General features: G+C 35.3%; 1 protein-coding gene across 2 annotated transcripts in view; it reads right to left on the bottom strand.

Moving 5' to 3' along the window:
* Nucleotides 1-123: 123 nt before the first annotated feature.
* The window catches only part of MICAL-like (protein), a 36,842-nt gene continuing 20,559 nt past the window's right edge, over nt 124-16,406 (bottom strand). For both annotated transcript variants that reach the window (XM_081978816.1, XM_081978815.1), the window contains exons 4-8: nt 15,799-15,986; nt 8,942-9,033; nt 3,202-5,072; nt 1,891-2,089; nt 124-1,814 (exon numbers count right to left, since the gene is read on the bottom strand). In XM_081978816.1, coding sequence (XP_081834942.1) covers nt 861-1,814; nt 1,891-2,089; nt 3,202-5,072; nt 8,942-9,033; nt 15,799-15,986 — 3,304 coding nt within the window. In that variant the 3' untranslated portion in view covers nt 124-860. The remainder of the gene's footprint in view (nt 1,815-1,890; nt 2,090-3,201; nt 5,073-8,941; nt 9,034-15,798; nt 15,987-16,406) is intronic.

The raw sequence follows: 16,406 nt of genomic DNA, 5'->3' as shown, positions 1-16,406 counted from the left end.
TATACTTCTTTACGAAATTTTGTGTAAGTTTTAACTGGATCCGGAATTCTTATTTCGATCTCCAGATTCCAAAAACCTTCTTGCCATTTTTTATCAAAAAGGATTAAAGACAACACTGAGAACTATAAAAAATGATATTTATTTGCAAAACAAATCACAAAATAAAAGTAATTAATTGTATAAAAAAATAGATAGGTATTCTTAACATTAACAGAATATAACAGATTTCAAATCGCATTTTACACGCGCACAGCACGCAGGCACACAAGAAAATCCGCATAACTCAAAACATATTTAACAGGAGGCTATTAAAACCACGGGTTTATGGCAACTCTCATCTGTCTCCAATCGATGTTCGATTGTTTTTGTTATGCGGGTTTTCTTACTTTTATAAGTAGTTTCAAATGACAAAAATCCCGTTTTTTCTAGTTTCTGTAAATGGACAAGTCAGTATTGCAGGATAAAAACAATAACTTTATGGTTAGTTATTTTAAAGTAGAGAGCGGATAGTATATAAGGAAAAGTCTCTAACTTGTATTATGTCAATGTTATACACTTAGAGGTAACACAAGCAATATTGTTAACAATATGGCTTGGAATTACTGCAATGTGTATAACGCTAAAATGTGCGTCAACAAAGAGCTCGTGTGTTCTTGTTTTAACTGTGATGCTGAAAGTTAAATAACTTAGTAAAGTAATACTATGATAGTTTTAGAGTTTGAAGCCCACACCGTGAAGATAAACTGAAACTTATAAAAGTGACCTTTAGGCACATAATGGGGTAGTAACTTAATTATTTATGGGTTATTAGGCCGCCATACAATCTTCAAGGGTCACTTTAACTTTTTCCTTGACCCCATTTATGTTGATCGATCCTTTTCCTTTTTGTGTTTAAACGGGCTAATTAACTTGTTAAGCTTTTTCAGTTTCTTCTTCTTTTCTTTCTTCTCACCTTCCCTGGACAAATCTTTATCTCCATCACGCTTGGCGGTATACAAATTCAATTGACTACTGATACTGTTGTCTTCTTCCGCTTCTCTTTTCCTGTCCATTTCGAGGCATTCAACAATTTCGTTTCGCCTCTCTACTATCTCTACTAACCTACTAAGCAGAATTTCTTCTTTTAGTTTATCATAGTCACTTTTATTTGAGTCTGGTTCGAGTAGCAGGCACCGAATTTGGTATTCTACGTCCGCGTATTCCTCCTCTAATCTTTGTTGCCTGCGTAAGTACATAAGTTCTGTTTGCCTTCTGAACAACTCGTTTTTCTCGTTCACCAACTCAAATAACTGCAATATCATATCTTCCACATCTATGGGAACTTGGTCTGCTACTGATTCTGTAGTAACTTCAGGCCCTTCACACTTCTCCCTAATGATTTGTTCTAATCTAACTCCCTGCTTTTCTAAACCTTGTTGTTGGATTTCTATCGTATCCAATTCCCTTTTGATTTCTGATAGAGGCAAACTTTTCACTATCCTTCTTTCCGGAATAGGCCGGGACGGCGCTTTGCCCTTTCTCCTCTTCCAACGTCCAGCTGTACTCTTGTTGTGATGAGGCAAATTATCATCATCAGGGTTTTGGTCGTCATCCAAGTCTTGCTGTTGTTTTCGTGATTTATTTTCTTCATTTTTTGCGTTTTTCTCTACATGCGCGCTACTAAGTTGCTCCGAGCTCAAGATAGGAGAAACTGCGAAAGGAAGTCCCTCATTTTGATTGGTCGTGAATGGAGTTGATATTGTTGTTGGTGGTAGAGGGGCGCGTTTTGACTTTCTGCTTCGCATTGTCCCTGAAAGGTTGGGTGTGGAACAGGTCTAAAAGAAAAAAAGAACTGAGTTAGTAAAATTGCAAGGTTATGAATATTTAGACTAATGTGTGAGTGTTACTTACCATGCTTGATGGAGGACTGGATACTAAATTATCAGGATACTCTGAGTTTACAAAAGGTACAGGCGGCCGAGGAGCCGGTTTTTTCTTACGGGCACTACCAAAGGCACTACCGCTCGAAATCGAGGACGTACTACCTCCATGACTGCCCCGACTGGTGACTGACAGGCTGTCTCTGGGTTTTGGTTCGGGACGGCTAGCTCTAGAATAAAGCGATACTTAGTACAAACTTAGCAAACCAAAAACATTACTTAGATTAGAGCACATTTCTGAACAGTAAGCTGAATCTTTACTACTGCCGAGCGAAACGTTGTCTAGTTGTTGACGATTAGATGAACTCCTAGTGACTCGATATTTCAACATTATTAGTTTAAAATCGCGTTACTTTTTCTGTCACCCGAAAATTCATAAATTATTCAGGCCGTTTTTTAACACCGCACTTCAACTAAAGGTACTCGAGTGTCATCGCGTTTGTGTGTGACAATACGATGTGCAATATACACGTTCAAGCGTAAAAAATAGGTTCAGTGACACGGACAATTAAAATGTTAAACGGTACTAAGGGCCCGTATGCGCACCTCGACAATGTCGCAGATAGTACTGTTTTTATGTATATGAGGCAGTTTCGTTTCTAGACGTCGCTGTCGTCGACTAATAGGCGACACTTATAGGTACCGTTTTTAATTTCCCTCGCCGTGTAATTAGTGCGGTGGCAAACTAATACGTTTTCCGTATATCAATTATAAAATCTGCAATAATTAAACTACGCTCACGGAATTATTATGGGGAGACTAAATAACATTTACTACTTTTTTCCTCAAACTAATTTTGCTTTGGATGCGCGAATTTGACGTTAAGTATAAGTTGTTGGATGCTGGTAGTACTTGCTATCCCCTATACACGTGTATTTAGCCGGATTATAAACCTGCTATAGTAAACTAAAAAAAAACTAAACGACTTTGATAATATGATCCCGGACTACTGCCACAATAAACTATTATCATTTTCATGTGGGCTTCTCTTTTTTTCCATGTTAACAGAAACCAAAGTCGCCAATTAGCGTTCTTGAAAATTGCCGGCTACGGCGGCGTGGGAAAACTGCATGTGGCAATAACATTCACCTAATTTTTAGTTTGTCCACTTGAAAAACTAGTTTAAACCTGGTAATTATTTCCGTTTTCGTTGGATCATTTTGACTCGACTGTTACAGAAAAGTTTTTCACTTAGTAGTAGTTAACTGGTTCTTTTTTAATAATACATACTTTAACCTGTTTTGACCGCTTAAAACTTACTCAGTCAAATTTATTAACTTACTTTGATAATCTTGGTGTAGGTACCGGAACTGGTCTGATTTCTTCCTCCGGCTCGTCTTCGTCTTCTTCGAACGGATTGTAGCCCTTTGGTGATGCCTCTCTAAAAGCTGGTATGACTTTCTTCCTGGGTGCGGGAACAATCTTCTCCTCGGGCTTGTCATCCTCCTCGTCAAAAGGATTATAACTGGAACTGGGTGCAGTTTCATCCTCGCTCAGATCCTCGTCTTCAAAAGGATTTTTGCTAATTCTGTGAAAGTAAATTTGTGAGGTGGGAGTGTCTACTTGTTTGACCAAAACGGGTATTAATTTCTTTTTAGTTCGAACCCCCGGAGTTGGTGGAACCTCTAAGGGTTTAGTTTTGTTTGCATCTGACACTTCGGATGTGTTCTCTTCATCAAAGGGATTTAGTTCATCGGGATATTCTGGTTCTTTGCTTGGAGTTTGGATTTCTTGTTGAGTTTCTTTGTGTTCTTCTTGGGGTTCTGACGATACTGGAGATTCAGGATCTTTAATTTCCGTTAGTTCAGGGATAGGCGATGGTATTTCGTACGCTGTGTAATATCCTCTGGTTGGGACTTCTTCTGACGATACTGGAGATTCAGGATCTTTAATTTCCGTTAGTTCAGGAATAGGCGATGGTATTTCGTACGCTGTGTAATATCCTCTGGTAGGGACTTCTTCTGACGATTCTGTGGTGCATGAGTAATTACTTTTGACTGACTGAAAACTGTCTTCTTGAGTTTGCCGTGATAGCTCTTTATTTTCTACAGGAGAATCTTCTATAGTGATGTGGCTAGCTTCAGTCGGTTTGACAATGTCACTGCTTGTATCACTGATGTAAATCACATTACTATCAGTGATACAAGCAGCTTCAGCCGCTTCTACTATTTCACGACTACTATCACTGATTGATGTAGATAAGTTTAATGTGATGTGACTTTCAAATTCTATATTTTTATCTTCTACAGCACTTAACTGCTCTTCATTAATTACGCTATGCGCTTCAGTGCTTTCTTCTACGGCTTCTAAATGACTTTCGACTTCAAAGTTCTTTTTATTGCTGATATTATCAAAGTCCTCCAAGTCATCGATAGCTATTACTGTGGCCTTTTTCGTAACTAAAGGCGACTCACTACTACTTCTACTGGTATTATTTACATCAGACTTATCTTCTTTATCATTTTCAAATAACTTCATTCTAGCCCTAACGCTCATTCCAGTAGGGCTAGACGGATTATCTTTGGTAACAAAGCGATCGTTCGTCTGTTCACTAAAACTAACACTATGATTATCACTATCGTTCTTGGTAGACGAGATAGGGAAACTGTTATTGTCGCTAGGAATTCGCGGGCTTGTTCGTAAAAATTCCAAATTTGGTTTGGGCGATAAAGGAGGTTTTGGTTTAACTGGAGGGAGTGGAGGGATAGTTTCCACTTCACTTTCACTAGAACTATCCAACTGGCTTTGAAAGAAATTGGACCTGGCTCCGCTAAGGGTAGAATTCTTTTTAAGATCTGCATCCAATGTGTATTCTAGAGCGGTCTCAAAGTGGGTGCTGTAGGCGTCGGGTGCATCAGCATAATTCTGCAGGTTTGCCGTTTTTTCTTCATCACTCAACGACCGGTTGAGGACGCTTTCTGAAATGACTTTTTTGGATATGGCTCGTTCCTCGTCTGGACAGATTTCGCAGCAGAATTCCCCGTTTTCAGTCTCATAATAATTCGCTAGCGACAATTGAGATTTGCATCGAGCGCATCGAAAACACGTCCTATGATATAACAGTTTTCCTACGTTGAGCCGCTCCGCTATAAACACTGGAAGTCCGCATTTTGCGCATGGATCCCTTCTCGACCTACCAATGGTAATTTGTACCTAAAACAAAAAACATTGAATTAACGATCAACTAAAGTTCTTAAAGATGGAACTAGTTAAGACGTTTTTGAATGACGATTGTTAGTAAATTGGGTATTGACAACGTGCAAAAACAGCAAAAAGCGCGAAGGAAATGAATGATGAAATGGATTACCTTCAGCAAAATATTTCAGGCTTGTACTGTCCCATAATGTCCAAGCTCTCTTCCTATGGAAAACAAACAGTGTGGGTTACAAAAAAAAGCTAAAGCTAAATGAATAAGCTCGGCCGGTTGATTTTTACTTTTGTGCAATGCAATCCTTGATTGTATAGAGTTAGCATAAGCGCTCATTTTGCAGATTTCATTATCTTATCGTTTGTGCGTGTCATAAAAATGAAATAAAAAAGAGAAACTTTCAACTCACAAAACGTGAATTCAGCTGCTTGGAAGTAATAAACGTATGTAGGTGGATATTTAACAATATAAACAATGGGTGTCGACGAGGTGAAAACGAGTTTTATACGGCGTCCCGTTTTGGTGCTCTTAAAGCCTAATGTAGGTTTACGGTCGGATTCGGGACCACACAGCCGTCTCAAGATCGGAATAATATACGTCATACATTATTTATTAGGAGAAATTTTGCAGGATCGATTAACTAACACGTGCGACATCAAAACTGATGTATTCAGTTAGTGAATATTTAAACTACATATTTACACACTAATAAAATTTCTATTGCTATCGTCTATAATTATTCATTGCTAAGTAGGTAAACTTTTATAACTCTTCCAAAAAAGAAAAATGCCAAGCAGTGCTCTGACTACCGTACCATTAGCTTGATGGCTCACATATTGAAAGTCCTGCTGTAGGTAGTCCATGGTAGAGTATTCAGGAAAATAGACATAGACATCGGCGATACACTATTTGGATGCCGTAAAGACCTAGGAACAAGGGAAGCGCTAGTTTCACTCAATGTCCTGTCACAAAGATGCCTAGATATAAATCAAGACATAATAAAGCTTTAGATAAAATGAGGCATGACTTGCTCATAGAAACATTAATAAAGAGAAGAATAGACCTCAGAGACATAAGAATAATATCAAACTTATACTATAGTCAAAAAGCAGTAGTACGAATAGAAGACATGACATCAGAAGAAATAGAAATACAGAGAGGTGTTCGTCAAGGGTGTATACTATCACCAATCCTCTTTAATCTGTACTCGAAGGACATAATAAATAGGGCACTTGATGATCAGAATATAGGCATTAAGATCAACGACATGACAATAAATAATCTGAGGTATGCTGACGATACAGTTATTCTGGCTGGAACATACGAAGATCTGCAGACGCTAATTAATAGAATGGTCACGGTAAGCCAAGAATATGGACTATCACTGAACATAAACAAAACAAAATATATGTTGATGACAAAAACAACTCAGGACATTCGTAGGATATACGTAAACAATCAACCTATTGAGAGAGTAAGATAATACAAATACCTAGGCACGACCATTAATGAAAACAACGACAGCTCACAAGAAATACGAATCAGAATCGAACAGGCCAGAAGCACATTTATAAAAATGAAAAGGTTTTTCTGCTGCCGGGATCTAAACCTGGAACTGAAAATACGACTAATGAGATGCTATGTGCTGTCCGTACTGTATTATGGGATGGAAGCCTGGACGCTGAAGGTAACCGAAATGAGGAGACTGGAAGCGTTTGAGATGTGGGTATACCGAAGAATACTGATGATTTCATGGGTAGACAGAATAACCAACGTGGAAGTGATGAGACGTATGAATAAGGAGAGAGAAGTTATTACGACAATTGAGGCCAGAAAATTGCAATATATGGGACATGTCATGAGGGGGGAAAAGTATCGAATCGAAGGAAAGAGATCTGTGGGGAGAAGACGTAATTCATGGCTGAAGAACCTTAGAGAATGGTTTGGTTGCAATAACAACGAACTATTTAGAGCTGCGGTCTCAAAAATAAGAATCGCCCTGATGATTGCCAACCTTCGAAACGGAGACGGCACCTGAAGAAGAAGTAGGTAAAAAACAACTTTGATTGTAATCTCTAAGATCACCAAATCGAATCTTTAATAATCTACATCTTTCCAATGTAACTTCAATCAACTAAATTCTAATAAAAACAATCTTACGTGTTTCATTTCGGACCAATCCAACTAGTAAATGCACAAAATGCTTACTAAATAAGTGTATACATGCGTGTATATTTGCTAAGGCAACTAAACACAATGAAGTTGAAATTACGGTGTTATTCACAGTGATCTAAAAATGCCGTTTACATTTACAATGGAAAGTAGGTACAAGAGCCCATTTAAATCAAATATACCCACACTGTTCATTGTTTTTTGGAATGAGTCATACAATGTGTATAAAGACAAAGGTGAAGGAACCTCTGGAAATTATGGGTTTTCTGGGATTTACATTGTGGTTTTTTTATAAAGTGGTAGCATGAACTCCATAAATTATAGAAGCAATTAATCACTTTATCGGAATGGATAAGATAATATTTATTTATATTACCTACAGAACATGTAAGGACCTTTCCGTTTATTGCTACACCCGGAAGATGATGGGTAGAAGGAATGTAGAACGCTTTTATATAGACGTGTCATATAAATAGCCACTAGTAGAACTTCATAATTCCATAAAATTAAATTACTCAGCCATTAAGAGTGTAATTACGTACTGCACATCTTTCGAAGCGCGATACGTTTGCTCTGCCAGCCATGACTGATTGAACGACCATCGAGTTTTATTAAGTCTTTATCAGTTATTAAAATAACTTGAAGAAATTGAGGAAACCTGAACACTTTTATTGCTTTAAAGACCCATAAAGTGACTTTCTCAAATTACGAGTATTTTTTTACCTTCACTAAAAAAAAATAAATAATTTTTAGTCGGAGAGAAAGCGATTTGCCATACTTACAAGCAACAAACTCACTTCATCACAAATTTAATAATTTGGTTAACTACTGGTTAGTCTGTTTAATTAAGTCTACAACCAACTGAATTTTTAGGCAAAATTTACAAGCAATAATCTACGGTCAATCGGTAAAAATATTCGAGAAAAACGTTCACGTTTCGTTCGCGTAGATTGTGCTAATGTTTTATTAAATACTTTATTCAAAGTTGCAAAAATAAAATGGTCGTTTCCTCATTGAAATTAAGTAATAACCGGTCATAACCCTAATAGCACTGTAAACGTCTTTTTTGCTAGTAATGCTATTTAAATGTTTTCGCTTTATTGAGATTTGGACGAAGTGAATCGAAAATACTAAATAAAATTAACTAACTTAATTTAAAATAGAACAACTAAATTAACATAGAAACAGTTATTGTAAGCAACATACAAAATAAATTATAGGAGCCTCAACACCAACACATACCTTAACCTTATTTACACAAGAAAAATGTAAAATACTCGTTTTTAATAAACTAACCAACGCAAACCTTATACAAATAGGTATAAAAATTCCATGCTATGTAATTAGTTTCTGTAAACTTATGGAACACATCAAAACTTAGCTTGAGACCTACATAACGTAATAAGAAAAACAAACCATAGAGGTATAAACGAAAATAAGCAGATCCAAAACTAAGGGTGTGGACTAAACAAAACAAAATTCCACGTAATACATGTGTTTTAAACTGGAATTACTAAACGATAACTGTTGAGTGACAAAAACGAACACAAACGAACGGACACATTGCACAAAAATAAAACAACCCAACAAGTGATTTTGATCCTAGAAACGAAGGGCTTTCTATGCTTAGTTGATCGATTAATAGAGCAGCAAAAAGCACTTCGTTTGATGAGTAATATCAACAAAAAGCGATTTGTCTTACCTTTGATGGAGGGCTCGTTGATTCCGGTGACACGATTCCGTGATCTGGAGTTGTTTGAGGTCGTTTTGGGGCAGCTCGTGCTCCAGATTTGCCTGAAAATGTACATCAAGTGTTACGTACACAGTTTTGAAAATGAAAATAAATTAGATTGTTTTTTTCATATTGCGACGAACAACCTTCGTTTAACTAAATTGCAATTATTGTTATCGGTAATTGGTTAGGCATTGAGTGTTACGTCGCATCAGGATGGTTCCATTATGCTAAGGTTCAACAATAAACCATGCAGTGGTTATGTAACTTGTATAACATGTTGTGTAACTTTTAATACCTTTTTTTTCAAGGGATTGTGAAAAGTTGGTGATAAAACCACATCCTAAGGCGTTTCCTTAACGGTCAAGTGCGAGGCGAGGAAAAGTTTTTTATTTCATATTAAAATAACAATTTTAAGTACTTTCTCCAGTAATTAAACCTAACAGTTTTAGCGGTACTTTCTATCACCAAATACAAATAACCACCTATCGTTTGATTATATTGCTAATTGGAAAGCCGACTGTCCATTACTATTGATTTTCAGAGGCTAGCGGTTTTGTATTTTCAATTTTCTTCGATTTTCGTCTTTTTATAGGCTCGGAACGAGAGAAAGTATCCATATATGGGCATAATTTGTTTGTCAACACCTTTTAATTGGTACCGACATCAAACTCCAATTTACTCCTTTGAAAGACGTTATTATTAACATCATACTAGACTGATTGTATTTAATGAGTCTTGAAATTGCTACTTAGTGATTTAAATGTCCGTTTAGTTTACAGCAAGTGAACTTGTCTAGTACTAAAACAGAATAACAACTCAGTATTCGAGTTAATGTGTTGATAAGTACAGGGTGGTCCAGTTTTAAATGTCAATAATTCACCAATCCATAGCCAATTAAAAAATAAGTTGACATTCATTATAACATTTTCCTGAAAAGTGCTTCCTAAGGAAAATACAGTCCTTCAAATTTCTGTTAAAAAAATCGTTTTTTTTGTCATAACTGTCAGACCGTTGGAGCAATATTGATCAAATTTGGAACAGGCACTTTATTACACGTTATTACGGTCAAAGACCCAAAACTAACCTAACCCAACTTAAAAATTGTCTTGGAAACGGAAAATTCACTTAAGAAGTTTAAAAAATATTATTGTAGCCAATTTTCATAGTTTCCAGACAAACTAAAAGTTTTGAAAATTGAATTAGAAAAGATAAAAATTTCAGAAGCTTAAAAATTGTGTTTGTAACCAGTTTTCATGCAAATCGAGAGACTTTAATACTAAAAATTGACTTGTAGACATAAAAACTACTTTTTCAAGAATTTGTTACTACAAATTCATACATTTAAACCTTCAAAATTGACTTGAACACCAAAATGTGACTGAACTAATGAAAAATGACATCAGAAGCTTAAAATTTGCATTTGAAGTAAGTTTTCATAATTTGAAGACAAATTTCAATATTTTAGTCTTGAAAATAGTCTTAGATGCAAGACATTGACATTAGATTCATGAAAATTGTCTTGAAAACTAACTTTTCGTGCTTTTTACTTTGCTTTTCATTTTCTTCGAATTCTGGACTATTTTTAGTGCTTCAAACTGCTTTTAGCTTGCAAAATCGAGTTTCAAGACTATCTTCACCAAGTTATTGACATAGCAAACTTAAAAAACAATTTTTACATTCTTCATAGACTTAAAATGGCATTCGAAGCTTTGTCACTATTAAATCGACTTCTAGACACCTCAGTGCTAGAAATTCGGGTATTTAAGGCTGTTTTCAGTGCCTCAAATCCAGTTTCAAGACTATCTTTACAAAGTTTTTGACTTATCAGGCCTAAAAGCCAGTGTGTCCACTGACCATAGTCTTGAAAATGTTATTTCAAGCTTCTTCACTATTAAATTTACTTCTACACTCATAGGTGCAAAAAGAAATTCAGACTGTTTTTAGTGCTTTTTAAGACAGAAAAATCGAGTTTAAGACTATTTCCAAAAGTCAAGTTTCTTCAGTAATAAAAGTAAAAAATTTTGGTACCAAATGCTACAATAATAGTCTTGAGAACTAATTTTTAGAAATAAAATAGTCCGAAAATTTAATTTACTTCTAGACTTGTTGTCCAGTCCAGAAAATTGAGTTGTACACCAATTAAAGTCTTGAAAATATACTTTTGGACTCTCTTTAGTCCTAGTAAAGTCAGTTCTAGCATTAAAAGTCAACTTTTATATTATTTTTAGTAGTAAAAAATGAGTTTTATGCATAATACAATCTTTGTCTTGATTTCCGGAGTTTTTTAGTTCTTGAATGCCAGTTTCAGACACTCAACCAGGATGGCAGTCTGAGAAAGCGAATCATAAGACCATTCCTAGTAGTAAAAAAGTTTTTAGACTATTCAGTACAAATTTGGACTTTCACAAGTCTTGGATGTTCAGTTTTAAAATATAAAACGATTTTTTAAATTGAAATTTGGAGGACTGTATCTTCCTTAGGAAACGGTTTTCAGAAAAATGACACAATGCAAGTCAACTTATTTTTTGATTGGCTATCAAATGGTGAATTATTGACACTTAAAACTGGACCACCCTGTATAATAGACACAAAAAATTTCGGCGGTAGTTACATACATCTGTACAAATGGGATTCACTATAGCATTATCAGAAATCCGATTCAATCCCCTTTACGAAACACGAAAGCCCCATTTATTATCGAGATTATCGGGCAATAAACTGTCAAGGGCCGCGCCTAAGTCACTTTCTTTGCCTGGCCTATCATTTGTTTTTGTCGCCGTGACATAACCCAGGCGTTTACAGAATCAAGACGTTCTAATCTCTTTTTAAGACAAAAAAATAAGGCGGTTTTACATAACAAACACTCCTTTTTTCTGCTGGAACACCCTGTATACGATTCGAGGTGTGTCACCGTATAAAAACAATGTTCGCCAGCCGCCAACTCGCGAATCCCAATCTGTCAAGTCGATAATTTAGCAGCTTACGCTGTTTGCAGACTGTTTGGCTTTCTCTCGTCCTTCTTTTCCTTGGGACGGTGGCAGAAAGGGAAAGTTGATCACTACTGGTTGATTTATTGATAACACGCCTTTTGATCGGCTGATTTCCGATTTTATTTGTAAATATTATCGACGGAAGTGCCGAAGATGTTGACAAATGTCTTGAGTGGTGCCATTTAAACCCTTATATTTGTTTTACTGATTTAATTTCAATCACAAATTTTGCAGATACTGCAAAGCAAGGGTAAACTTAACTAACATATTTGAAGCCTTTGATAAAACTCTTGCCTAAATTATCCCTAAAAATTGTGTTACTTTCACACACCCACACACACTGGTTCAACCTGCTATCTAATTTGGATTTCCTGTTTGGTTTCCGCCACCCAATTGTATTGGTAGTAGTACATTTTCTCCACTATTTTTAACACTTTTACAATTATTATAGTTAATCCGCTTCTAATAATTGATTTCACGGCAACAAAGTGAACTAAAAGCTATCGCAACAATACCATAAAACCAACAAACATTTCTGTGTACCAGACTGCACAGCTAAGGCCCAGTCGTGCATGTAACGCGCATAGCGGCCATTACGTGATCAAGACTCAGATCCTAACGGTGTTTGTTTCGATTCTAATCGGACAAATATTGGTGCGGATTAAAAGAAGAAGAGAGAGATAAACCATAAACGTTCACCGGTACAAGACAAGACTAAAAAACCATGACCTTAGAGCAGCTTAAAATTAGGCAAGGCCCCGGAGCGCAAACGGTTATTTATTGCACGTGGCACACTTTTAGATAATTACGGCACGGCTATTAATTACCGGTTCGGGTCCAATAAATGTCGCTACGGTTCGAAGAAAAATAATTGAAAATGATTATCGGGAGTTAAATATCGTAATAGGATTAGCCACGGATGCTTTTTTATTGTCGAGCCTTTTTGATTCCTTGTTCTTCCATACAGTAAAGTTTGTTATGTAGTAAAAAATAACCTTGATTTTGCTCACAAGGATATTCAGAGAGGAACTAAAACAACTATACAAGATAGTTGTGAAGTTAAAACGTACTTTAGGTTTTAAATAAATTATGTAATAAACGTCATATAGTGCACACTAGACGGATTGTCTGTAATAATTATAGTTGTCTTTTTACACAGATGTCACCAGAAGCCCAACAAGTTGTTTGTGATCAAGCCTTATAGCCACTTTGACAAACCGTGTTTTAGTGGATTGGGATTGATTTTCAATAAACAAAATGTCTAATTCTGTAAGAATACAAGAAAAACAGTCAAATCAGCCTCAGCTCAGATTTCAAAAAAATTTCAGTTCACTAATTATTTTTTAAGACAGTTATGGGCTTGAACAATATTGTTCACCTAAATAAACAATTTCAACATTGTATGAAACATCTTTCTAAAAAGAAAATTATCATTAAACATCATCAAAGCGCAAAACTGTCAAACCACAATGGTATCACAAACAAACAAATAATAGTAATATCAGCCATTAAAAGGCTTCTATACTAAGAATAAAATCACGACAGATCATCGATTCGCATAATATCGCGCCCAGATTAGAATCGATTCACGACCAATCCATTGTTGCGCCGTCACGTCATCATTAATGACACGTGCATAAAGAAACTGGATCGTGATTGCAATGTTTCAGCATAAAAAATCAGCCGCTGCCATTTAGTTGTCGCCGTTTTAATGCCATTGTAGATTTTCTCGGTGCGCAATGCGTGAAGTTTGATTTTAGATTCAGCTATTGCTAGAATTTATATGCTTGAAATCATGCGATTACTTCTATGGTTGTGAGATAAATTTCGGTCTGCGGCATCAACACAGTATACCATTAAAACCCAATTATTTCTTCATCGTTCCGAGCCGGAGCAACGACTTGTCCGATAATTTATGTGCGAATCAACGCCTTATGCAATTGGATTCGATTTGGAGTTCGAGCACGAAGTTACCTCACCATTTTTCTTTTTCAAGTGCAGAAATCTCACGCCTATTATTTCTTTTTCAAGTATACAAGGTGGTCCAGTTTTAAGTGTCAATAATTCACCATTTGACAGCTAATCAAAAAATAAGTTGACTTGCATTATGTCATTTTTCTGAAAAACGTTTCCTAAGGAAGATACAGTCCTCCAAATTTCAATTTAAAAAATCTAGTTTAAAACTGAACATTCAAGACTTGTAAAAGTCCAAATTTGTACTGAATAGTCTAAAAACTTTTTTACTACTAGGAATGGTCTTATGATTCGCTTTCTCAGACTGCCATCCTGGTTGAGTGTCTGAAACTGGCATTCAAGAACTAAAAAAAGTCCGGAAATCAAGACAAAGATTGTATTGTGCATGAAACTCATTTTTTACTACTAAAAATAATATAAAAGTTGACTTTTAATGCTAGAACTGACTTTACTAGGACTAAGGAGAGTCCAAAAGTATATTTTCAAGACTTTAATTGGTGTACAACTCAATTTACTGGACTGGACAACAAGTCTAGAAGTAAATTAAATTTTCGGACTATTTTATTTCTAAAAATTAGATCTCAAGACTATTATTGTAGTATTTGGTACCAACATTTTTTACTTTCATTACTGAAGAAACTTGACTTTTGGAAATAGTCTTCGATAACTTCGGTAACTCGATTTTTCAATCTTAAAAAGAGTCTGAATTTCTTAGAGATGCTACAATTTATTGCACCTATGAGTGTAGAAGTCAATTTAATAGTGAAGAAGCTTGAAGTAACATTTTCAAGACTATGGTCAGTGGACAAACTAGCTTTTAGGCCTGATAAGTCAAAAACTTTGTAAAGATAGTCTTGAAACTCGATTTGAGGCACTGAAAACAGCCTTAAAACACTAAAAACCGTCGTTTATTAAGAAATAACCGAATTTTTAGCACTGAGGTGTCTAGAAGTAGATTTAATAGTGACAAAGCTTGGAATGCCATTTTAAGTCTATGAAGAATGTAAAAATTGTTTTTTAAGTTTGTTATGTCAATAACTTGGTGAAAATAGTCTTGAAATTCGATTTTCCAAGCTGAAAGCAGTTTTGAAGCACTAAAAATAGTCCAGAATTCGAAGAACATGAAAAGCAAAGTAAAAAGCACGAAAAGTTAGTTTTCAAGACAATTTTCATGAATCTAATGTCAATGTCCTGCATCTAAGACTATTTTCAAGACTAAAATATTGAAATTTGTCTTCAAATTATGAAAACTTACTTCAAATGCAAATTTTAAGCTTCTGATGTCACTTTTCATTAGTTCAGTCACATTTTGGTGTTCAAGTCAATTTTCAAGGTTTAAATGTATGAATTTGTAGTAACAAATTCTTGAAAAAGTAGTTTTTATGTCTACAAGTCAATTTTTAGTATTAAAGTCTTTCGATTTGCATGAAAACTGGTTACAAACACAATTTTTAAGCTTCTGAAATTTTTATCTTTTCTAATTCAATTTTCAAAACTAAAGTCTTTTAGTTTGTCTGGAAACTATAAAAACTGGCTACAATAATATTTTTTAAACTTCTTAAGTGAATTTTCCGTTTCCAAGACAATTTTTAAGTTGGGTTGGGTTAGATTTGGGTCGTTGACCGTAATAACGTGTAATAAAGTGCTTGTTCCAAATTTGATCAATATTGCTCCAACGGTCTGACAGTTATGACAAAAAAAAAAACGATTTTTTAAACAGAAATTTGAAGGACTGTATTTTCCTTAAAAGACACTTTCAGGAAAATGACAAAATGAATGTCAACTTATTTTTTAATTGGCTATGGATTAGTGAATTATTGACATTTAAAACTGGACCACCCTGTATTTCTAGATACCTACCTCTTTGACTTTCGAACGTCTGATAAAACTGTGACAGGTACGTCAGAATGGATAGACGGTCTGGCACCTCGTACTCGACCATGTCTTCTGGTTCCAAAAGGGCCGGAATACCTAAATGATGTTCTGCGACAGTGAAAGCCAACTCGTTGTTTTGGTAAATGTTGGCTTTGTTTAATTTGTTGAACTCACTGCAAAAATACAATAAATTATAAACAATGAAAAAAAAAGTTCAAGAAAATTAAAAATACTCTCTCATTTAATTATTAAACCAGTTTTTTTCATTGCTTTGTAAAATATCTTAAACAAATGAATTTCAAGGCTACAATATGTAATATATGTAGATCAAGCCTGGGTGTCATATGATATCGATCGATTGGACTCGAATGTAAATTAGCGCTGAATAAATAATAATTGAATAAAACTACCATGAAACAATGATTGTTTTATAATAATATTATCCTAAATAACCCGCAGAATGGCGGTACTGCCACGCAGTAATTAAGTTTATTTAGTTACACTGCTACTTCAAGTTGTCGACTATTAGCGAACAATACCTGTGAAATTTCATTGCGGAACACCGTGAAAAGTGTTGTATTACCCAACTAAAC

The sequence above is a fragment of the Ips typographus genome, linkage group LG4 (assembly GCF_016097725.1).
Source record: "Ips typographus isolate SLU linkage group LG4, UJ_Ityp_2.0, whole genome shotgun sequence".
Classification (NCBI taxonomy): Eukaryota; Metazoa; Arthropoda; class Insecta; order Coleoptera; family Curculionidae; genus Ips; species Ips typographus.
This window is presented reverse-complemented; position numbering and strand designations above follow the sequence as displayed.